Source organism: Dioscorea cayenensis, chromosome 11, assembly GCF_009730915.1.
Source record: "Dioscorea cayenensis subsp. rotundata cultivar TDr96_F1 chromosome 11, TDr96_F1_v2_PseudoChromosome.rev07_lg8_w22 25.fasta, whole genome shotgun sequence".
In the NCBI taxonomy this organism is placed as follows: Eukaryota; Viridiplantae; Streptophyta; class Magnoliopsida; order Dioscoreales; family Dioscoreaceae; genus Dioscorea; species Dioscorea cayenensis.
The window spans coordinates 22,378,709-22,398,500 of record NC_052481.1 but is presented as its reverse complement, the minus strand read 5'-3'; the positions used below and the strand labels follow the sequence as shown (position 1 = coordinate 22,398,500).

Sequence of the window (19,792 nt, the reverse complement as noted above, 5' to 3'; positions counted from 1 at the left end):
TAACATCTGCAACCTAACCACATGATTCATGTGAGAAAAATCCTAATTTTTGGCATTAAATGTGTCCCAATAAGCCTACCTTCTGCATTTCCTTCCTCAATCCAACTCTGTAAGATTAAATACTGATATATTATTATCTATACTCACACAGCCCGTGCATGCATAAAAAATCAAACATCAAACTATGCTCAAAAGGAAAGAGAAAACAAAGGAATGCTAGAGCTCATAAATTTCTCAAAGAAACAAAAAGAGATGGGCTGACCTTTGGTGCAAAGAGCAAGAGAATGCAGTGACTCCATGGTCATCGTCCTCATGTTCGGCCTCCTCAACACTACTGGATCCGTCCATGCATCCTTCCAATCCTGTTCCCTGCCCTCTTCTCTGTCATTTTATCCTCCTGTTTTTCTAAGTTTCCCTCTCTGATTCTTGGAATGCACCACAAATTTGGAGAGGGATACGTGAGATTGTCCTTCATTTGAGAGAGATTATCACTGATCTTACAGCATCACATGGTGGCTCTCTAAGATTATAAGTAATGAATAATATATAAACACTTCAAATTATATACCTCTGTGCAATTGAAAGACATTCATTATTTAAAGAAGCTCTTCCTTGAAGGTGCATAGTACTGTATTGTTATACACAGATTACCCAAATCACAAAATAACCAGAGCATATGACAACTGATAATTATTCATAATATTTCTTTTTCAGTGAAACCCCACTTATTCATCCCAATTAACAAAAGTGGATGGTCAGATAATGGTCATATGGTAACACACGTAAATGAGTATAAGCGAGACTAAATGGCCATCAACAATGTCCTAACATGAATGTCTCTATCTTGTACTATGAGTCATGGGATGTTCATGCAATTATTTTAAAGCATCCACACATAAAATCACATACTTCTTCCAAAACCTCATACTAAGCACTTAACTGTGATCTTAATACGATAGATGCCCGAGATATTGATGCTTCATAATGGGGAGTTGACAAAATCACTACAGGTGATTCAATTGAAATCCACCATTTGGCAGAAAATCTCATGAAAGGAATAATGCTCAAATTGGAGAATAAGCAGAACACATACTATATGTTTACAAATTGTATCTATCCATTATTATTACGAAAATCACATGGTTTTCATTCCAATATCACTATGTGCATGATCATGAATGTAAAGAGTGCCTTGTTAATGTGAGCAAATTAAATCAATGTAGAAGATTCAGAATAATATAAAAGGAAAACCAGCAACACAAGCAGGTATACCCAGAGAAGTTAAGCTGGAGCATCAAGTGGATCCATCATACTATTAAGTTATTCATAGAAGCTCTGCAGAAATGCAGTGTCAAAGTACAGAAATAATGCTAGCAGATACAGCCAAGACTCGAAAACTTATCACACACATAAGGTCATTAGTTAACTATGGTGAGAAGAAAAAATTAATGAGACATGAAGTTATGTACTCCCACGGTCCATGAAAACTGCAGTCAATAACTTCAAATTCGATTAAGGCTTCAGCAAACTATTTGTGCTAATATTTAGCTCTGAAAGCATAGCAGTTAGCTCGCCTTTCTGGTAAAGTTTTACAGTATCTGCAGTTGATAAATTAGTCACAAACATGTATTTAGTTGAAAATATTTCTGAAAACACAATAAACAACAACAATAAAGATTGACATGAACACAACATTTTGCATGGTAGTGTCGTTGTAATCTCCCTAAAACTACACCAGCAAGGAAACAATACCAGTAACTACACAGAAAAAGAAGACTATGTCAACTAATGCCTGAGCTCATACTTGACCTAAGAGCGGCAGCAGAGGACGGCCACATTTAGTCAAATTCAACTAGTATAAGAGCATAATGGTACAAGAACAATAGTTTAAACATTCTTAGATTATAGCCAACGACCTTCGGGTCTATTTAGTGACACGGTCGCCGATAGAGACTTTCACCGAGTGGTGAGAGTTCGATTCCGGTGAGCGCATTTACGTGAGTTGTGAATAGTAATTGTATGCGGGTGGTTCGAGCCAGCGCGAGCTGGCCCCGTCCCCACTTATTCCACCGAGGGGCATGCGCGTCGCCCGGGGTTTCTAGTGGGTTTGCCCCCGCTCCTCTTCCCACATTCTTAGATTATTATCATTTCCTGTTTATTTATTTATTTTTGTTCTGAGACCAAAAAAAAAAACTTTTCACACTTTTGGACCTAGTCACAGTTACCAAAACCAAGGTAACCATAAACTGATGCATCTCAGAGAGCTGAGAAGAGACAATTACCTGAGCAGCCACCAATATGCTTGCCTCCTGTTCAACAAAGCATAAATAGTTAGTTGAAAGAAAGTGACACCTCAATACAGCTAGATTAATAAGGACAAGGGAAGTTTACATGTTGAATGCCAAACATAATGTCAATCAGCTATCCAGATACCAAGTCCTTATTTGAAGCAGAATCAGATTAATGGCTACACATTGAAACAAATACAATTCCACACAATTTGTGAAGAGGACATAAGCACCGTAACTCAAATCCTCATGCATTCACAGCGTGTAGAATCTAAAAATGCATTGATTTGATTCTTAGTGTGGGTAACTAAAGCAATAGTTAGGGAAAAGAAATATCGCAAGTCTATTAAAAAGACTGAAAAAGTTGCTTAAACAATCACTTATTCTTCCATTTTCAATGTTAAACTTCATCAAATACAAAAGTATATGGTGGTGTGGTGGTGTTGTATCATTACAGATGCAAGAAACAGATCATCCAAGGACTTCTAGCAAGCATTGGAAACTCAAGCTATAAAGAGATCCAATTCAATATAAAACTAGGAAATTCATACCAATAAAAACATTAGGAACAGTGAACTGTCCCGTGATCCGCTCCAACATCTTCTGCAGCTGTGGACCTTGGGGTCCTGAAACAAAACCATCCAATCTATCAATGCATTCCCTCAATTCAGAAACCAATTAAAAAAACAGCATAAATTCCTCTCGATGAACAACATGATCAATGCCAATAACCCAAAATCAAAATTGAGTGGAAATCAATGCTAACCAAGCCGATCCAACTCGATGACGAGAGGCTGCACTCCAAGACGCTTCAACCGCGACTTCACCTCCATCGAATACCTGCATTTCCAAGCGGATCACACCACGGCACCAACCAAAGAACTACACAATAGAATCGTAGACAGAGAAAGAGATCGATCAGGACTCACGAACACCAGGTCTTGGAATAGATGACGACGGGGTTCTCGGAGACCGTCTTCCTCACGGATTCCTCCAACCGCGAGCCAAAAGAAGCCGACGAAGAGGACATCGAACGAACAACCAGAGATCCATCTCTCCTCCCTCTCCGACGCTGATACCGAAGCGAGGGAGGCGAGGAGGGAAGCAAAGAAGGAAGGGAGAAAGAGGCGATCGGAGAAAGGAGAGGATCGAACGGAGAGGGCTTGAAGGCAGGGCAGAGGGCAGCGCGGAAGCGAACAAGGCTGCAGCTCTCCGCCATTGTTTCTCAACGAGAGCTCTATTCTCTAATGTCGATGATGGTGACGCACTGGGGTTGATCTGTTGGTCCGGCGGAGATATGTATCCTTATTCGGAGCCCGTTAGTTTCGGATCTCTCGCCGCCAGGGATCTAGTCGGATCTCTAGTCTAGAATCTAGATCCGATTGAACGACGACTGGGCGCTGACGTCAGCGTGTAAATGACTTGAAGCTCATCCAGGTTCACTATCTAATTCTGGCTGTTTTCTCAAATTATTATTTTTTCCATATTTACATCAATATAGAGAAATTCTAATTTATAAATATATATACTGATATACATCAGCTTCATAGCAATCAAAATGATAATGATTGATTGTTGTTCTATGAGATTTTTTAAAAAAAATTCGTGTGGCACATGCCATTTTTAGTGGACCAGAAATTTAAGAAGGCACATTACATTTTTTTTTTTTCTTTTTGGGGGAAAAATTAGAAGGTTTAAATTGTTAAAAAAATCTTTTAAATTTTTTTATTCTACCAAATATAAATTTTTATTTAGGATTATAAAAAAACTCCAATTATTTGTGATTTTAGATGAAACATATATATATATATATAATATGATCTTAACAAATTTGAAAATGATTCTTCCAGTTAAATAATAACAATTTAAAATAATTTCACATGCACCTTAGCTTTTCTTATTTCTCATTAATTTAGGTATATACATACATTGCAGTTAAATATTTTTCAGTTAAACAATGCATTGAAAGTATAATAATACAATAGGCAATTAACAACAGTACAAACGCCACCACATTTTCAGTCTGGAATATACAATGCTATAGCATCGCAGTTAAATTATCAACACTATAAATAATACCAAGCGCCTAAATTTCACCACAACTATGCACAGAATCAACACATAATGAAAAGAAATGGATGAATAACATTACATGCATAAACATATGGACATTAATTTTACACACCTTCACCATCAATCTGTTGTGTAAAGACTCATCATGCAGTAAAATTTGAGCCCAACTAGCTGCTTTGACTTAACCCATACTGCAGGGAAGGGAAGGTAAAAAAAGGGATAAAGTATCAGCACCTGTTGTATAATTGTATATTGATACCTAAACAAGTTCCCTTGCCAGACAGCCACCTCTATAGTATCAATTTATCTGCTACTATTACCACACATCAAGAATTTTAGCTGCATTGATAATTAAACAGAAACATGCAAGATAATAAAGTTCTTTCCTTCTCATTTTGAATGTATAAAAACATCATTTGATGAAGAACTAGAGGCAACTGCTGTGTGTTGTTGGTTTGAGATTGTAAGCAAGTTTTTTTTTTTTTGGGAAAAGGAGCGGGGCGAACCCACTGGAGACCCCAGGGACATGCACAAGCCTCGGTGGAATAAGTGGGGACGGGGCCATGCTCACGTGGGCGCTGGAACCACCCGTACACAATCACTATTCACAACTCCCAGAAATGTGCCCTCAGCCGAGAATCGAACTCTTACCACTCGGTGAGAGCTCTATTGGCGACCCGTGTACCAATAGACCCGAAGGTCATTGGCTAGATTGTAAGCAAGTTATGAAGAAGGATGGTAATCACTAAAACCAAACCTAAGTAATGGCCATTGTTGGTTCTCTTCAATCAAAGGATAGGCATGTCTCAGCATCTTTCATGGGTATTCGTAAAATTACACTCTCAAGTATTGCATATGGCTATCTGGTTTATAATTTGAGATAGGATAGTGCCTTTTGAATTAATGGTCTACAAACCTAATAAGACTCGGACCATTTAGCTAACTTTTAATTGAGAATACTTAACTGCTTAACATCAGGGCAAACTTAAGCATACCTTCTGCCGCATTCGTGAACTCCACATGTCTGGTTGATGACCAGGGTTCTCAACAGAGTGTGGAGCATATGTTGGGATAGGCTGTGGATTGAGCAGTGGTCTTCTAAGCACAAGAAAATCTTCATCACTATCATAGTATTCTCTCCTTGTTGGAATCATAACCCTCACAACCAACGCCAATAAAAGCGAAAGTGACTGCAGAAAGAGAAGACATCCATGCAGTGAACATAATAGAAATATCAAATAAATTGCTCAATGATTTATTCAATTACCACACTTAATAAAGTAGTCATAGTTAAAATTCAAAAAGCAACCCTAACAGCCAATGAACTTCACAACTTTATAATGCTAAACCATTTTGTGTTTGACATTGTTAATTTGTATCTGTTTTGCTTATAATTCAAAATAAATGCCAAACCATTTTAAATGACATTAAATTTTTTAGTGAGGCAAAAATAACAGAACCATAATGAACTTCTGGAATATAAGATGGTTTTGCTTGCATGTCAGCATGATCTAAACCAAATTAATTGTGGCTTCTCAAAATCCACATGCATTGCATGCTTTTGAACCAGTGCTTAATAATCATCAGCAAGCACAAACAGTTAACTCGTAGAATTCAGAATCTGGCATACCTGAATAATAACCACAGTCATGACAGCCCACTTAACTATATCTAGATTTTCTTCAATAAATGCAGAAAGTCTTGACAATTCTCCAGTGGTATCATATGGAAGGTCCTGCAAGCACATGACACAAACAGCCTCAAGACTCCATATGCTTCATAGAAAGTAGAGTTCAATCTAAATCATGGAAACTCACCGCTTCCCATCTTTTGTTGTATATTAGGTCAGCCACCAAACCAGTTTCGAATAAAATAAGTATGGTTACCAATGCAGCATACTGCAGTCAAGCCAAGTTAAGAAAAGGATACAAATTGTACAATTGAAAAGAAGGTAGTGCTTGCAAACATGAACAGCCAAAAAAATTAATGAAGGTACAACTTGTCAAAATATTATTGAAGATCTTGCAAATATAGTTCAGATACACCACGACGAATTAGAGCATGCAACATGTTGATGGCGACAACAACTTCCAAAATTGATTCAGTATTATTAGGTGAATTGCCCAGCCAAACACAAGGGTCAAGAAAAAGTCCGCGGAATATGGATCACTAAATAAACCGACAAACCTTAAGATTTACCTTAAAGTAGCTTTCAATATTAAGTCGAGCTTAAATTTCACAACCAATAGAGAAGCATGGATAACAAAGGTATTGCCTTTTGCATAAAAATAGCTCAATGGTTGTGAAACAAACTCTGCAAAGATAGCAAGAATTTTTAAAAGCATAATTTTTAGCATTAAACTAAATAAAATTATCACCAATCCAAACAAGAGTCTAAATTTAGTTTTAACATGTTGAACTCCATTATCTCCATCCAATACATACTTGAATTCCTAAATTGATTGTTGAATTGACAGGATCCACATAGCATGCAACAAGAAATACCAAAATGAAAAATCTTTAAAAAAATCAATACATCAACAAAAAACGAAATTTAAAGAAGGATACGAAACAGAGGCAGCAACCACTAATTACTTCAGCTGCAACATGTCCAATGAAAGCGATCAAACACATCAAAACGCCAAATCCCATCAAAGCGCACACAAACCTTCATCCCAAAAGATACAAATCCAAAATAAATAAATAAAATTCCACAAGAAACATCAGATTGAACAATAAAAATTCAAAAGCAAAGAAATAATTAAAAGGGTCACCACCATGGAGCCGGGAGCTTGTGGAAATCAAAAGCCAATCTCGATTCCATCCCTGAAGCAACGATTCAAAACCCATAACGAATAGATAAGGATGGAGAATCCTGTAAACGCCTGGAAAAAATTCAGGATTTTGAGAAGAGCTGCGAGGCAGCTGCGGCACAAGTTAGGGCGCACTCTCTGGTAGATCGAAACCCTAATTCCTAAAAACTCCAAGATCCTGTTCTTCTCTCTCCTTTCGATCTCACGGAAGAGAGAAGAAGAGGAGAATGGAGGAGAATGGGATCTTGGGGGCAACGAGGAACGACGATTGGGAGAGAAGACGCTTGAAACTTGAAAATGGAGATCTTTTGTTATTTATTAATAATAAATAATAAATAATAATAAATAAATAAATAAATAATAAATAAATAAATAAATAAATAAATAAAGGTGGTTGGGAAATTGAGAGGACGGGCCCGGAAAAAAACGGAGTGAATGATTAGCTTGAAAAAGTTGGAGTTAGTTGTAATTTGATGGGGTGAAGGTGTCCTTGGACCTTGACTATTTTTAATTTAGTCATTAATTTAAAAAATAAAAAATAAAAAAATAGATAAATCAAAGGACCCATAGCCTATGTAAGCTATTTGGCCCATATGGAAAAATAAATATAAAATATTCAAAGTTGTCGTGATCAAGATTTGTTAAAAAAATATTAATGATAATCAATGACTAATTGTGAATGTTTGAACACAAACCTTTCATTTTGATTCCTGTATTAAGAGTGCACGGACTAAATAATCTGGTCAGTACACACCCTTTAATGTAGTCAATTTCATAAAAATAAAAATAAAAATAAAAATAGTTACCTACTTATTCATATTTATACATTAAAAAAAATTGTTTATGATTAATAATTCAACCTAATTAAAAACTAAAAAGATCCATTAGAAAAAGAAGATTGAATATTTTTACATAGGTCAAAAACTTTAAAAAAATATTTTTTTATTTAAACACTAAAATAAACATTTTAGTTTAACAAAATTAAAATCCTATAATCTTTTACTGTTTTTTAACATTATTATTTTTGTTTATTCCGTGTTAGTTTAACAAAAATAAACATTTTATTCACGTGGGTTCCAGCACCCATATGAGCGCGGCCCTGTTCTCACTTGTTCCATCGAAGTTTGTGTATGTCTCTGGGGTCTCTAGTGGGTTCGCCCCACTCCTCTTCCAAAAAAAATAAAAAAAACAATGTCTCAAATCACAAGGTCTCAAGTATGCTAGCAAAGATTACTTCATTGCCTGCCAAGCATGAATATCTCACTATCAATGTTCAAGTCCTTTGCATGGAAGAAAAGTGGTAGAAATATGATAAATTTCCTACTTTAGAATGTAAGATAATAAATATATAGAGTATGAAATAACTCTTGTGCCTTTCTTTTTTATATTGGATTAATATTTTAATTACCTGTTTATCTTTAGAAGCGAAAATTTTTATCTGTGGGCATGTAAATTGCTTTGTGCTTTATTTTGTATTTATCCACTTTAAAAATCAATTACATCTATGATTTTAATTATATCATGAAATAATCTTTGTATTAAATTAATCTTGACATTTTAATAACAATGGATTCATAAAACATGTCCTCTCATTTATTTCATGCAAATTAATCTTTGCTTGCATTATATCAATGAATATATATGTGCCACAATGCAATATAAATAAACTGGGATTATTGATAGAAACTGAGTTATTTCCTTTTCCTTATGCTTGGTTGTCATGCTCACTTGTCCTTTCCTTTTCTTCCTGTTTGATTGCCATTCTCTTTGTGCAAATTTGGACCACACTTTCTTTCCATATATTGACATTCATGAATATAGTCACAACTCATTAAATAATCAGAGACAAACATCTAATCTAGCATTGGCATCAGAGAAAGTGCTTTCTTACTTGACCCTCCACACTGACAACAATCAACTTCATGTCTGGAAAAACTCCAAAGAATTCAGAGGGCCATGCAAATCCATCCCATCTCTGGAATACAATAATGGAACCCAACATCCTTATTATAATATTTCATTTTAAGAAGAATTCACTTTGGTGATAATTAATTTAGTGATAAATTAAGTTCAATAACATTAGATTATATATTGCATTAAACAAAGCCAAAAGAAGGACTCATATATACAAGCCTGCAGGAAAACAACTTACTCTATTAATATTAAACAGAACATAAACCTTTCCAGCTTGAGTGAGGTTCATCACTTCATTTGCTAGACTTTAGTTCAGCAAAAACATGAGCCTGTGGAGAAAAAGATAAATATAAATATATATATATAGATAAAAAAACAAGCAGAAAAAGAACAAGAGAACTAACCTCAAGATCAGGATTAGTGCTTGGGATTTGCACCATATTGGGAGCATTGATGAAAGTGAAGTTGAGTGCTGGATCTGGTTGTCCAGGTGCTTGTTCTTTTTCCCTGATCAGGGATGGAAGAGGATGAAGAAGGCATGACTGGAGAAACTATTGAACTTGGGGTTAAGAACAACTTGGGGAACTCTTGGAACTTGTGGATGTGGGAAAGACTTGTCCACAGTGTATCATAGGTTGTGCATATCTCCCAGTTGCAGCCATTTCAGCCCCCCATCATCATTGTTAAATTCATTCCAATTGGAGTGTAGTAAGGAACTCCAGGTGCAGCAGTATACTTCATTGAGTTCATGCTGTTCATTTTCACAGACATGGCCTACAACATTTTGGCACTTTTAATTTTACTACTAATTAATCTTCAAAACTTTTGATCTATATATATATATATATATATATGCACAAACACACACACATACTTTGACTTGATTTTGAAGAGATTTAACGTATTCAATGGCCTCATCCAACATGGAAGCTTTATCAACCTGAAAAAAGAATTAATGAAGGAATCAATAAGATGTTATTTCCAGAACAGAGGATTAATTGAAAGTGCATGCATGAGATGTTGAGAAGAACCTTGTTGCATTTGGGTATGAGGTCTTGCAGGGTTTTCATCCTTTCATTAATCTTGTCTCTGCGTCTCTGCCAAACAAATTAAAACTACCAAATTAATATATATATATATATTCTCCATAATTAATATAATATATATAATTATGTTATGCACACACTCTCTCAGAGAGATTGTGAACAGCAGCAGCTCTAGTCTTTTTTCCAGGTGCAGTTTTGCCATTTCTTTGCTCTTTTTCTCCAGATTCATCATCAACAACCTATCAATGTTTTCATATAATTATAAAACTGCAAAAATATTGCTTATAAATTCATTTAATCACAGGACAAACCTTTTTAACACTGCAGGTTGTCTCCTTTTCTCCTGATTCAACCTATATATATATAATAATAAATTCATTTTGTCAAAGGTGCCAAAATTCCAAAAGAGTAACCATGATATAAAATATAAAGAGAGAGATTGAAAGACATGCATGCAAACCTCAGGAACAGGATCAGACGGCGGAGCTTCACTGATCACAGGCTTCCGTTTCTTTCCTCTACTCATGGATGAACTAGCTTGATCACTAGCAGCCATCACCACCACCGGCGGCGGTGCAACGTTATCGGTAGAGTCCTCGACCACCGCCATCAACTCCTTAGAATTCTCATACACCTTCCCACGTACAACACTTATTAGCATCTGATCATCATCATCATCATCATCATCATCATCATCATTATCACCATCATCAATCATCCCATGATCCTCTTTCGATAACTCCATTATCGGCAAAGGCTGCTCCAATGATGGTACCATATAGTTCACCACCGACATCATCGGATCCATGCACGTTGTTTCGAACCGTGCAAGATTGTCCTCAAGACGCTTGTTCTCACAGTGCAACCATAACTCCATCTCAAGCTCATGAATTAAGACTTTCAGGGGCTGCTCGTCCAGCTCTTCTATGTTGCCTTTCCTCCATATCAATCCTAGTAAGTCCACTTCATTCCTACATACATTAGTTTATCAAAAATTATTAACATTCAATTAAAAAAATTTGATTTTTAATATGAAATCAACGGCTGGGAACCAACGAGGGTAGGATCGGGCCGTTGATAATGGGCGATAAAGCGGGAAGCTGGTTGTAAATACCATCATCTTCCAATTCATAGTCTGGAACGTAGTGATCCATGAGTTATGGTGAGGTGGTGGCCGGGAAAGCTTTATTGGGGACTATAGAGTATTTTTATAGATGTAGTGTAGATTATAGTGGTGTTTCAGAGGGGGGGATTAAATATATAATTGGAATTAATTGTAAGGGTGTTATTGAAAATAAAAATAAGTTATTATAAAAAAGAGAAGCAGCTCGGTGTCGGACGATGATTGTATTGTTGGGAAGGTGCAGACATGTTTTCACTTGCATTGTAATTAAGCCGACTTACAGACTTGCCTCTTTCTGTTCCATTGCTTTCTATGCACCTCTTGATTAATTTTGGTTTTTAATTTATACAATTTATTTTAATTATTTTGATTTTGTTGTTTTCTATATACTTGTATATTGAGTAGAGAAGTAGAGGGTCATTTAACTGCTTTTGTTAAAGATCTTTTTTTTTTTAATATATTGGCATGCTTTGGATTTTTTGTACAGTATGTTTATGTCGTACTAATTAAAAATATAGTTTTGAATTTCAACTCTGACAGAATTTATGAATTTTCTGTACATTATGTTTATGTCTTACTAATTAAAAATATAGCTTTAAATTTCAACTCAGACAGAATTCATGGGGTCTCTTGTGTGATATTAAAGTTATCTTGTCTGGTTCTGGAACTATAGTATATCTTGGTTTCACTCTATTAAAATCTGACATGTGTCCCCAAATCATAATAAAAAATAATAATAATATCATATATAACAAGTGTCAAAATATAATAGACTGAAATCAGTGAATATCCTAATTCCATAAACAGATTAGATGACTTTTATGATATCTTCGTATTTCGATTAAAAATTTGTATTCAAATTTTAACTTTTCTATAGTGAAGTAAATATGAGTGAAGTATTAATATTTTGTTTGTACGTATTCAGACACATTGGTTCATCACATCATAAAAGAAAGAAGAAGAAAAACAAGTAGAGATGTGCGTGTTTCCATGTCTGTGCATGCTGAGACACATGGTCCCATCTCATCAAAGAAGAAGAAGAGAAGATTCAACTGCCTCTTTCTTAATTAAGAACTCACAATTTGTAGATTAATTAGAAAACTAAAAATTTTAAAAAATAAAATAAAAAATCAGTGTATCCACGCAGAGATCATTCATCCTTATTTTCACATTGTTGGAAAGATACTCATTTGAGAGAAAGTGGGAGGAAATGAAGAAAAGTGGTTTGACATCTCTCTATTTCTAATGTTGTTTTATTTTTAATAAATAAATACTAAAATTATTAGAAGTGATATTATTTTTTTTATTTTTTTAAAAAAATAGTATTTTCCTCACTTCTTCATTTCATACCACTTCGTCCAAAATAAATTTCTAATTATGTATGAGATTCGGATGAAAAAAAAAAAATGGGAATAACAGAGATTGAAGAATTCATGTGAGTTGCTCAACATTGAATGTAATTTCTTCTATACTGTGTATATAATAGTTGGTACCATTAGGTTTTATTAATATCATTCATGATGACCACAACATTCAAATAATTATAAATGTAATGATAATGTACATGCAAGATTTATTTTTCTACATCTTTACATCTTCATGGGCAATTTTATTTTTAGTTTATTTTTTAATTATTAATATAATCTCAAATAATTTATAATTATTTAAATCTTAAAAAAATTAAAAGGATAAATATATAAATTATTTAAAAAGATAAAACTAAAGTAATTCTATTTTTGAAATTATGATTTTTTTAAAAAAATTCAATTCTTATAAAGAGCGCTTTTGCCCAGTATTCGAGCAGTTTTAAAAACCTTCTTCACATGTGAAAAATAAAAATCAAAAATAACATGTATGATCAGTATAAGTTAGAACGTTACATTTGTTTTAATATTGAATAGAACGCATGATGAATAATTTGTAACAATATTTTTTATATTTATTATTTATGTTTTTTAAATTTATATGACAAATATCATGAATAATGGGTAATATTTTAATTGGCGCACCATTATACATATCTATTTTTTGACAATCTCTTAATAAAGTATGTGGCCTTTGTCCAAAAAAAATTAAAATTTTTTAAAATGATTAATGACAACATGAGATTATAGTACGTGATTACAAATGTAAGTACTTATTAATTCATGAAGTATATATATATATATATATATATTATTTGTTACATTCTCACTGAATATTTATATTAAAAAACTTAAATTATTTTTTAAAATGGGAATACATAGTATTTAATTGAAATACATCTAAAAAAAATTCAAAACTCGTAGCCAGGCTTTGAGGCGAAATTTTTAACGGCACCCAAACGTGAACCTCGGGTTATGACCCACCCTGTCCTGAGTCATTAGGACCAATTGACAGATTGCTGACACATGTCTACATTGTCCTAATTTAATGTCATGCATTCATTGGGTGGCACTGCCATGGCTGGACACGTGTCAACGAGTTGATCCCTTTTAGATTCCCTAGATTCGATTCCGTCTTTTTCTTCTTTAGTTGAGCATCTCCAATTAACCCACAACACTGCAAGGCTTGGCAGTTGGGCCCATCCCACATGAATGTTACTATAATTGTTGCAATATCAATCACACTAAAAGTTAATTTCTGATCATAAGGCCATCCCGCAGAATATATTTCTATTAACGAGGTAGAAAGATAGGGGTCAAGTTTTATTTTACTTTTTTTTTTTTCTCAATTTTTTTAAATATTTTTATGTTAATTTTTGTAAAAATATTATTATTAGCCAAAGTCAATTAGTTCAAATTTTTAGTAATACTAAAAATAAATCTTTCATATGCCATGTGGAGTGGTGAGGGTTCGAATACTCGTTCTAGAAATTTACTCACGGCCCTCACTCATATGTCATTAACTCACGGGTGATGTTGCACCCCACACTTATACGCCATTAACTCACGAATGATGTCACAACCTACACTCATACTCCCTCCGTTCTTTTTTACTTATCATATATATTTAATTCACACTAATTAAAAAATTGGTTAAAATTAGTTTGTTACTTATATTTTATAAAAATTTTCATTACTTTTCAAAACTACTTCTATTTAAAACTCCACTGATAGAGTATATATTGAAATTGCATAAATACATTAAATTAAAAAGGTGAAATTTGATATCTAATGTCACATAAAAATTTCAATGCGATGTAAAAAGACAAAAAGCAGACTCAAAAACGTCACAAGTAAAAAAATTGGAGGGAGTATGTCATAGAAACTTTTTCAAAAAAATATATATATATATATATATTATTTTTAAAATTAATTTTTTATATATTTTGAAAATTAAAATTGGATTGGAATGGAGGGTTTAACATAAGCCCCAGGAAATGTAACCTATACAACAAAATTTTCCAAGAGTGTGAGTGCGTGTTTGTGTGGATGAAAGATTACAAGAGAGCTGAATTTTATATTAGAGAATTCTTATTTTATCTTTATTAAATTAATATTGTATTACAAAAAAAAAAAGATTTTAATGTTATTTAAAATTAAAAATAATTAGCATATTGGCACTTGTTATAACAATCTTATTATGCAAAGTTGGATTGTTATGTCTATAAAAAAAAATATTAACAATAATTTACAAAAATTACAGAGAAGAGAAAAGTGAGAAAACAACTGAAAAACAAACTTACATACTACATGAAAGAAATAGATTAAAAAATTATTATAGATATAAATCAGATGAGCAAATTAAGAAAAAGAAGCAATAGGTTTAAAGAAAAAAAAGAATTTATTTAATAAAAAAAATAACAAGTTGAATTGGAAGGTGTAAAACTGGTCATTGTCAGGGGGGAAAGGGGAGGGGAGCCATGTGACGGAGGAGGAGGGAGGATATGGATAAAAATTTGAGTACAAGAGGAAGAGAGTGACTTGGTAAGATTGTGACATGGGGTGGTGTGTATGGGCCACCACAAGCACAAGAATGAGTTAAGAAACAGACAAGCTGAACTCTGTTCAAAGCCCCTCCTCCCAAGCAACCATGCATGCAGCATGCCTCTCTCTTTCTCAAGGCCATCCTCTTGCTGTATCAGCCAACATTGGATGTTGAGTTAGAGGAGCTTCCAACTCCTCCTGAGAAAAATTAGATATATATATATATATATATATAAAGTTATTTAAGGATGTTAGTAAATGATAAAAAATAAGAGAGATAATAAGAGAGGGGAAAAAGCACAATAATGGATTGGATGGGGCTGGTATTGGGGGTGAATCCTCAAAGAGAGCTTATTTGAGTCACAATCATATTGTCACACTCACCCCTTCTAATCGGAGTGAAATGCTAGACTCCATCGCTAAAAATTCTCTTTTAACCTGAAACTAACACCTGCTTTTTAAAACTAAATCGACCTACAAATCACAATTTACAACTTTACACCAACTCATGCTCAAATACATAAATACCATGAATACAATAACTCAAATTTACGGGTACAACCGCTACAAGATCACGACACCAATAAATAGAAAGAAAGATATGGGTCCCACTGCAGTCATGGACTCAACCCTGACTAGCTCTATACTCGATCAGGCAATCTAGGGTCCCCTGCTCCCGCAACTACAAAGACATTCATTGGCTTCAGAGTGGCTTAATAATTTCAAAAGACTTTAAATACGATAGATATAAAGTATATAAATACCAACCGCTCAAATAATTTTTCCAACTTTTCCAAAAATACCTGAATTTTAGCAAAAATACAATCTTTAGAGAACTTTTGAAACATAAATTCAACATAAATCAACATCAATTTGATTTTCTCGAAAACACAAATTTTTGTGAGAGACTGCCATCATCACAATTCAAAAATAACATAAATTTCAAATTCAAAATAAAGCAATACCCAACACTCACCCAAAGATAACATGAGTTCAGAAAACTCTCTAAACCTTCGCCGCGTCACGGGCTAGGTTCGAGCCGCCAAGGAACTCATGTCCCTAACGTTTGACCCATCTGGCTCACCGATCGGCGACCCCCTGGCCACCCGATGAATATCCAGTCGTGGCCTCCGCCTCCCACCCGAACCGCCCTCGTAGAAATCAATACTCAGTCCACCACGCCACCTCTAAAGGGTGCCCGTGTGGGACCCACTATCGGCAGAGTCGGGCCTCAGCCCGTCACCATCAAAACCATCAAGTAAATACATGAATAATACCATCCGTCAGATAAATCATAACACGTGATCCTTTTCCAGGACAAGTATTCACATCACGGAAATAAACATTATTTTCCACAAAGCCAATGCCAAAAGTATAACAATGTATAATAACAGTAAAGATCCATAATACCATTCCTATACCAGGAATGAAAACCAGTTCCACAAATATTGTCGGTAAAAACATTTTAATACGCGCACATGATTTCACAAATCATTCCAAATCAAAGCAGCATATGTACCCATCCAAAAATAAATACATGAATTGAATAATTAAATCACATATACATGTATTTTCACTATTCACAAATATGTATAATTATACAAAACTGATGTATCAATACGGTTATCATGGCACATCATAGGAAAATAAATATAAGTATATTTCGAACTTATACGCAATTAAACATGATAAAATGAAATACTTAAACATTTATTTCCAAAATACTAGTCATTAAACAATTATTTCAAAATAATAATAATAATTTATTTATTTAAAATAATAGCCACTACCAACTCACCTGGTGTCCTTGGGTTCCTTGCTAGACCTGGAACTCCCTCCCAAGACTGAACAACACCTAATAGAATAATATAATAAAAAAATAAATAACATATTTAAACTCAAAAGAAAAATACAAAAAAATAATAATCAACCTCTATTGGGCCCACTCACTCCAATCGGCTCAAACCTCGACCTCGCATAATCAAACCTGGTCTCCAATTGCACTTAAGTCAACTCAATTTGGGCTGACCATTCTCGAACCAACTCGAACCAACCTCAATTCCACTCGAACCAAGCTCAAATTCACTGAATCAGGTTTAATTAAACCCACTAGCCTTGAACCAACTTAATTCTTATACAAATTCTGTTGAACCAGCTTGGTTCAACCGAACCCATTCTCTTCCAATTGGTTCAGCCCAAACCTTTAGCCCAACATCTAAAACCAAAACCCAAATCAACTTCAACCAATTTAATTCAACCAAAACCATTCAAGTCCAACCACACTCAACTCGATTTGATCAAACCGGGCACTGATCAATTCAATTAAACCCAACCACTTCAATTCTCATCCAAACCCAATTCCAATTCAATTAAATGAACTCTGGTTAAACCAAATCAAACTCAACTCAATCAATTCAATTCAACTCAACCAAATCAATTTGGCTAAACCCAACCAATTCCAATCCAACCATCATCATTAACACCTTAATCATCATAATCATCAACTTAATTAACTAAACTAAACCCTAATCTCGGTGCTACAAGAATTGCTACATAGAAACCGAAAAATCTCATCCTCCATTTTCAAGGAATTTCATCACAAATACAAGGGTTTTTCCAAAACAACTTCAAGTATTCAACATCAATCAACAATAAACCATGCTTTTACCATTCAAAACCAAACTAAACTCATAAAAAACAAGCTAAAAATTTAGCATGGTTGCTCAAGCTTTTTAATTAAAATTTATACATCATTTAAACCAAAATAAACCTTACCAAGGACTCCGGCGAACTCTCTCCGGCGATCTCCAAGTTCTCCACCTCAAATATCCTATTTTCCTCTCATTTCTTCATCCTCTCTCTCGGGTACTGTAGCACAAAGATGGAGAAGAAGATGAACCATCAAAATCTAGAGTTTTCTCCAACTTAAGTTTTCAGCCGAAATTCACTTTTAGTCCCTGAAAACATAATTTCTTACAAAACAGTCCCTGAAAAACTCCCAAATGGTCCTTGAATTATGAAATAGTATTCTTAAAAGGTCCTTTTAAATTATCCAATGGTCCCTGGATTATAACACAACATTTCAAAAAGATCCCTCCATCTTACCTTTCAGTCCTTTATTTTCAGAAATATTTTATATCAATCCTTTTTCTATTACTCTTTAACCCAAAATCTTTTAAAAACTTTTACACTTAGGTCCTTATTCTTTCCACTTGGGGTTTCTCAACAAGATTACTCTGTAGAAAAATCTTACTGCAACTGTAGTAATACCATAAATATATTTTTCCAGTAATTATCCAAAGGTTCATGGTATTACACATATATTGGGAGAGAGCTAAATCTTCATTCTCGGGAGGGAGTTGAATCCTCAAAGGGAGCCATTGGATTAGCATTTAACGACTGTAGGAGACATCCTCATGAAACACAAGCTCATATATATATATATATATATATCATATTTGATAACGTGAACAGGGCTATTGCAACGATCACATTATTTGAGTCACAATTATGTATTGAGAGGGAGTTGAGCCTTCGACCTCAAGAGGGGATTGAATCCTCAAAGGGAGCCATTGTATTAACATTTAATGACTCTAGGAGACTCCTAAGAGACACAAGCTCATATATATATATAAATAATATTTGATAACGTGAATAGACTATTGCAAGCGATCACATTATTTGAGTCACAATCATATATTAGGAGGAAATTGAACTTTCAACCTCTAGCATGAAAGTCAAATACTTTAATCTCTCCACTTTGAGACAGTGAGAATATTCATACTATATAATATATATAAATATTATTATTATTATTATTTTAATTTTTTAATTAATTTTTAGAATTAAAAAAATCTATTTCATTTGATCGAGAGAACACTGAGTTACATGCAGTACATAATTAATACTCCCTCTATTCCATCATAAATGTTCACTTTAGAATGTTTTCATCTCCCAAATTATTTGTCCATATATCTAATTTAAGGAGTAAGTTTTCAAATTTAACTTTATCAAAGTCTTTACAAGCATCATTCTTCATGTCACCTAATCTTAAATCATAACTTTAATAGATGGAGAGAAAATTGATCAAAATGGGAAATGTGAACTAAATGTGTATGAAATTTTTAATTTTACTAATTTTTCTTATTTTTGTGAATATGTTAAATAGGGCACTCATGATATGATGGCAGGTAGGGGTGTATTTGAGCCAAGCCGTTCGTGTGCGGCTCGGTGTTCGGCTCGGTAAGGGCTCGTTCATGTTAAGCTCATATTGTAAAGAACAATAAAGTATTCCACTCAAATTTATAAAGAAAAACTAAAGTGGTGACAACCACAATAAAAAAGCCACAATCTTGATCTAATTGAAATCAACTTGGACAGAAACAACCCTCGCCTTTACACAAGAAACATTTGTTATTAATGTAAATTCAACATAGATCGGCAAATTTTTTTCCGTAATCTTATTATGATAGCATCTAAAAAAACATCATTTCAACATAATAAATAAGCATGAATATATATATATATATATAATGCTATATCACATAGTAAAGAAAAAAAATCATTTCAATAAAGTTCCAAACAGAGAACCAGTGGAAGAAAACAAAGTAAAGAAAAAAATTTCCAC

General features: G+C 33.9%; 3 protein-coding genes and 1 long non-coding RNA gene across 4 annotated transcripts; all 4 read right to left on the bottom strand.

Moving 5' to 3' along the window:
• Nucleotides 1-1,400: 1,400 nt before the first annotated feature.
• Nucleotides 1,401-3,735, bottom strand: LOC120271942 (monothiol glutaredoxin-S10-like). Its single transcript, XM_039278627.1, has 5 exons — nt 3,218-3,735; nt 3,055-3,128; nt 2,840-2,914; nt 2,283-2,309; nt 1,401-1,598 (listed from the first exon to the last, which is right to left on the bottom strand). Exons 1-5 carry the CDS (start codon nt 3,505-3,507, stop codon nt 1,513-1,515), a joined length of 552 nt encoding a protein of 183 aa, XP_039134561.1. The 5' UTR covers nt 3,508-3,735; the 3' UTR covers nt 1,401-1,512.
• Nucleotides 3,736-4,223: 488 nt separating this feature from the next.
• On the bottom strand, nt 4,224-7,302 carry LOC120271806 (tetraspanin-18-like). The gene is made up of 6 exons (XM_039278477.1): nt 7,139-7,302; nt 6,930-7,029; nt 6,179-6,259; nt 5,992-6,096; nt 5,357-5,551; nt 4,224-4,552 (listed from the first exon to the last, which is right to left on the bottom strand). Exons 1-6 carry the CDS (start codon nt 7,183-7,185, stop codon nt 4,529-4,531), a joined length of 552 nt encoding a protein of 183 aa, XP_039134411.1. The 5' UTR covers nt 7,186-7,302; the 3' UTR covers nt 4,224-4,528.
• Nucleotides 7,303-9,751: 2,449 nt separating this feature from the next.
• LOC120271796 (transcription factor PIF3-like) lies at nt 9,752-11,288 on the bottom strand. Its single transcript, XM_039278468.1, has 5 exons — nt 11,191-11,288; nt 10,595-11,105; nt 10,275-10,373; nt 9,963-10,028; nt 9,752-9,862 (listed from the first exon to the last, which is right to left on the bottom strand). Exons 1-5 carry the CDS (start codon nt 11,286-11,288, stop codon nt 9,752-9,754), a joined length of 885 nt encoding a protein of 294 aa, XP_039134402.1.
• A 3,829-nt stretch (nt 11,289-15,117) lies between these two features.
• On the bottom strand, nt 15,118-18,017 carry LOC120271862. The gene is made up of 3 exons (XR_005540070.1): nt 17,941-18,017; nt 16,964-17,020; nt 15,118-15,363 (listed from the first exon to the last, which is right to left on the bottom strand). It is a non-coding gene; the product is annotated as an uncharacterized LOC120271862 (long non-coding RNA).
• Between the last annotated feature and the right edge of the window lie 1,775 nt (nt 18,018-19,792).

Coding starts and splice junctions, on each gene's coding strand:
- LOC120271942 (XM_039278627.1), bottom strand. CDS start 3,507: ATGGCGGAGAGCTGCAGCCTTGTTCGCTTCCGCGCTGCCCTCTGCCCT. Junction 2,310..2,839: donor TGTTCCTAATGTTTTTATTG/GTATGAATTTCC, acceptor TTTGTTGAACAG/GAGGCAAGCATATTGGTGGC. Junction 1,599..2,282: donor GCATATTGGTGGCTGCTCAG/GTAATTGTCTCT, acceptor TATCAACTGCAG/ATACTGTAAAACTTTACCAG.
- LOC120271806 (XM_039278477.1), bottom strand. CDS start 7,185: ATGGAATCGAGATTGGCTTTTGATTTCCACAAGCTCCCGGCTCCATG. Junction 5,552..5,991: donor TGACTGTGGTTATTATTCAG/GTATGCCAGATT, acceptor CTCTTTCTGCAG/TCACTTTCGCTTTTATTGGC. Junction 4,553..5,356: donor GTTCACGAATGCGGCAGAAG/GTATGCTTAAGT, acceptor CCTTCCCTGCAG/TATGGGTTAAGTCAAAGCAG.
- LOC120271796 (XM_039278468.1), bottom strand. CDS start 11,288: ATGGATCACTACGTTCCAGACTATGAATTGGAAGATGATGGTATTTAC. Junction 11,106..11,190: donor AACGGCCCGATCCTACCCTC/GTTGGTTCCCAG, acceptor TAATGTATGTAG/GAATGAAGTGGACTTACTAG. Junction 10,374..10,594: donor CGTCTGATCCTGTTCCTGAG/GTTTGCATGCAT, acceptor AAACATTGATAG/GTTGTTGATGATGAATCTGG.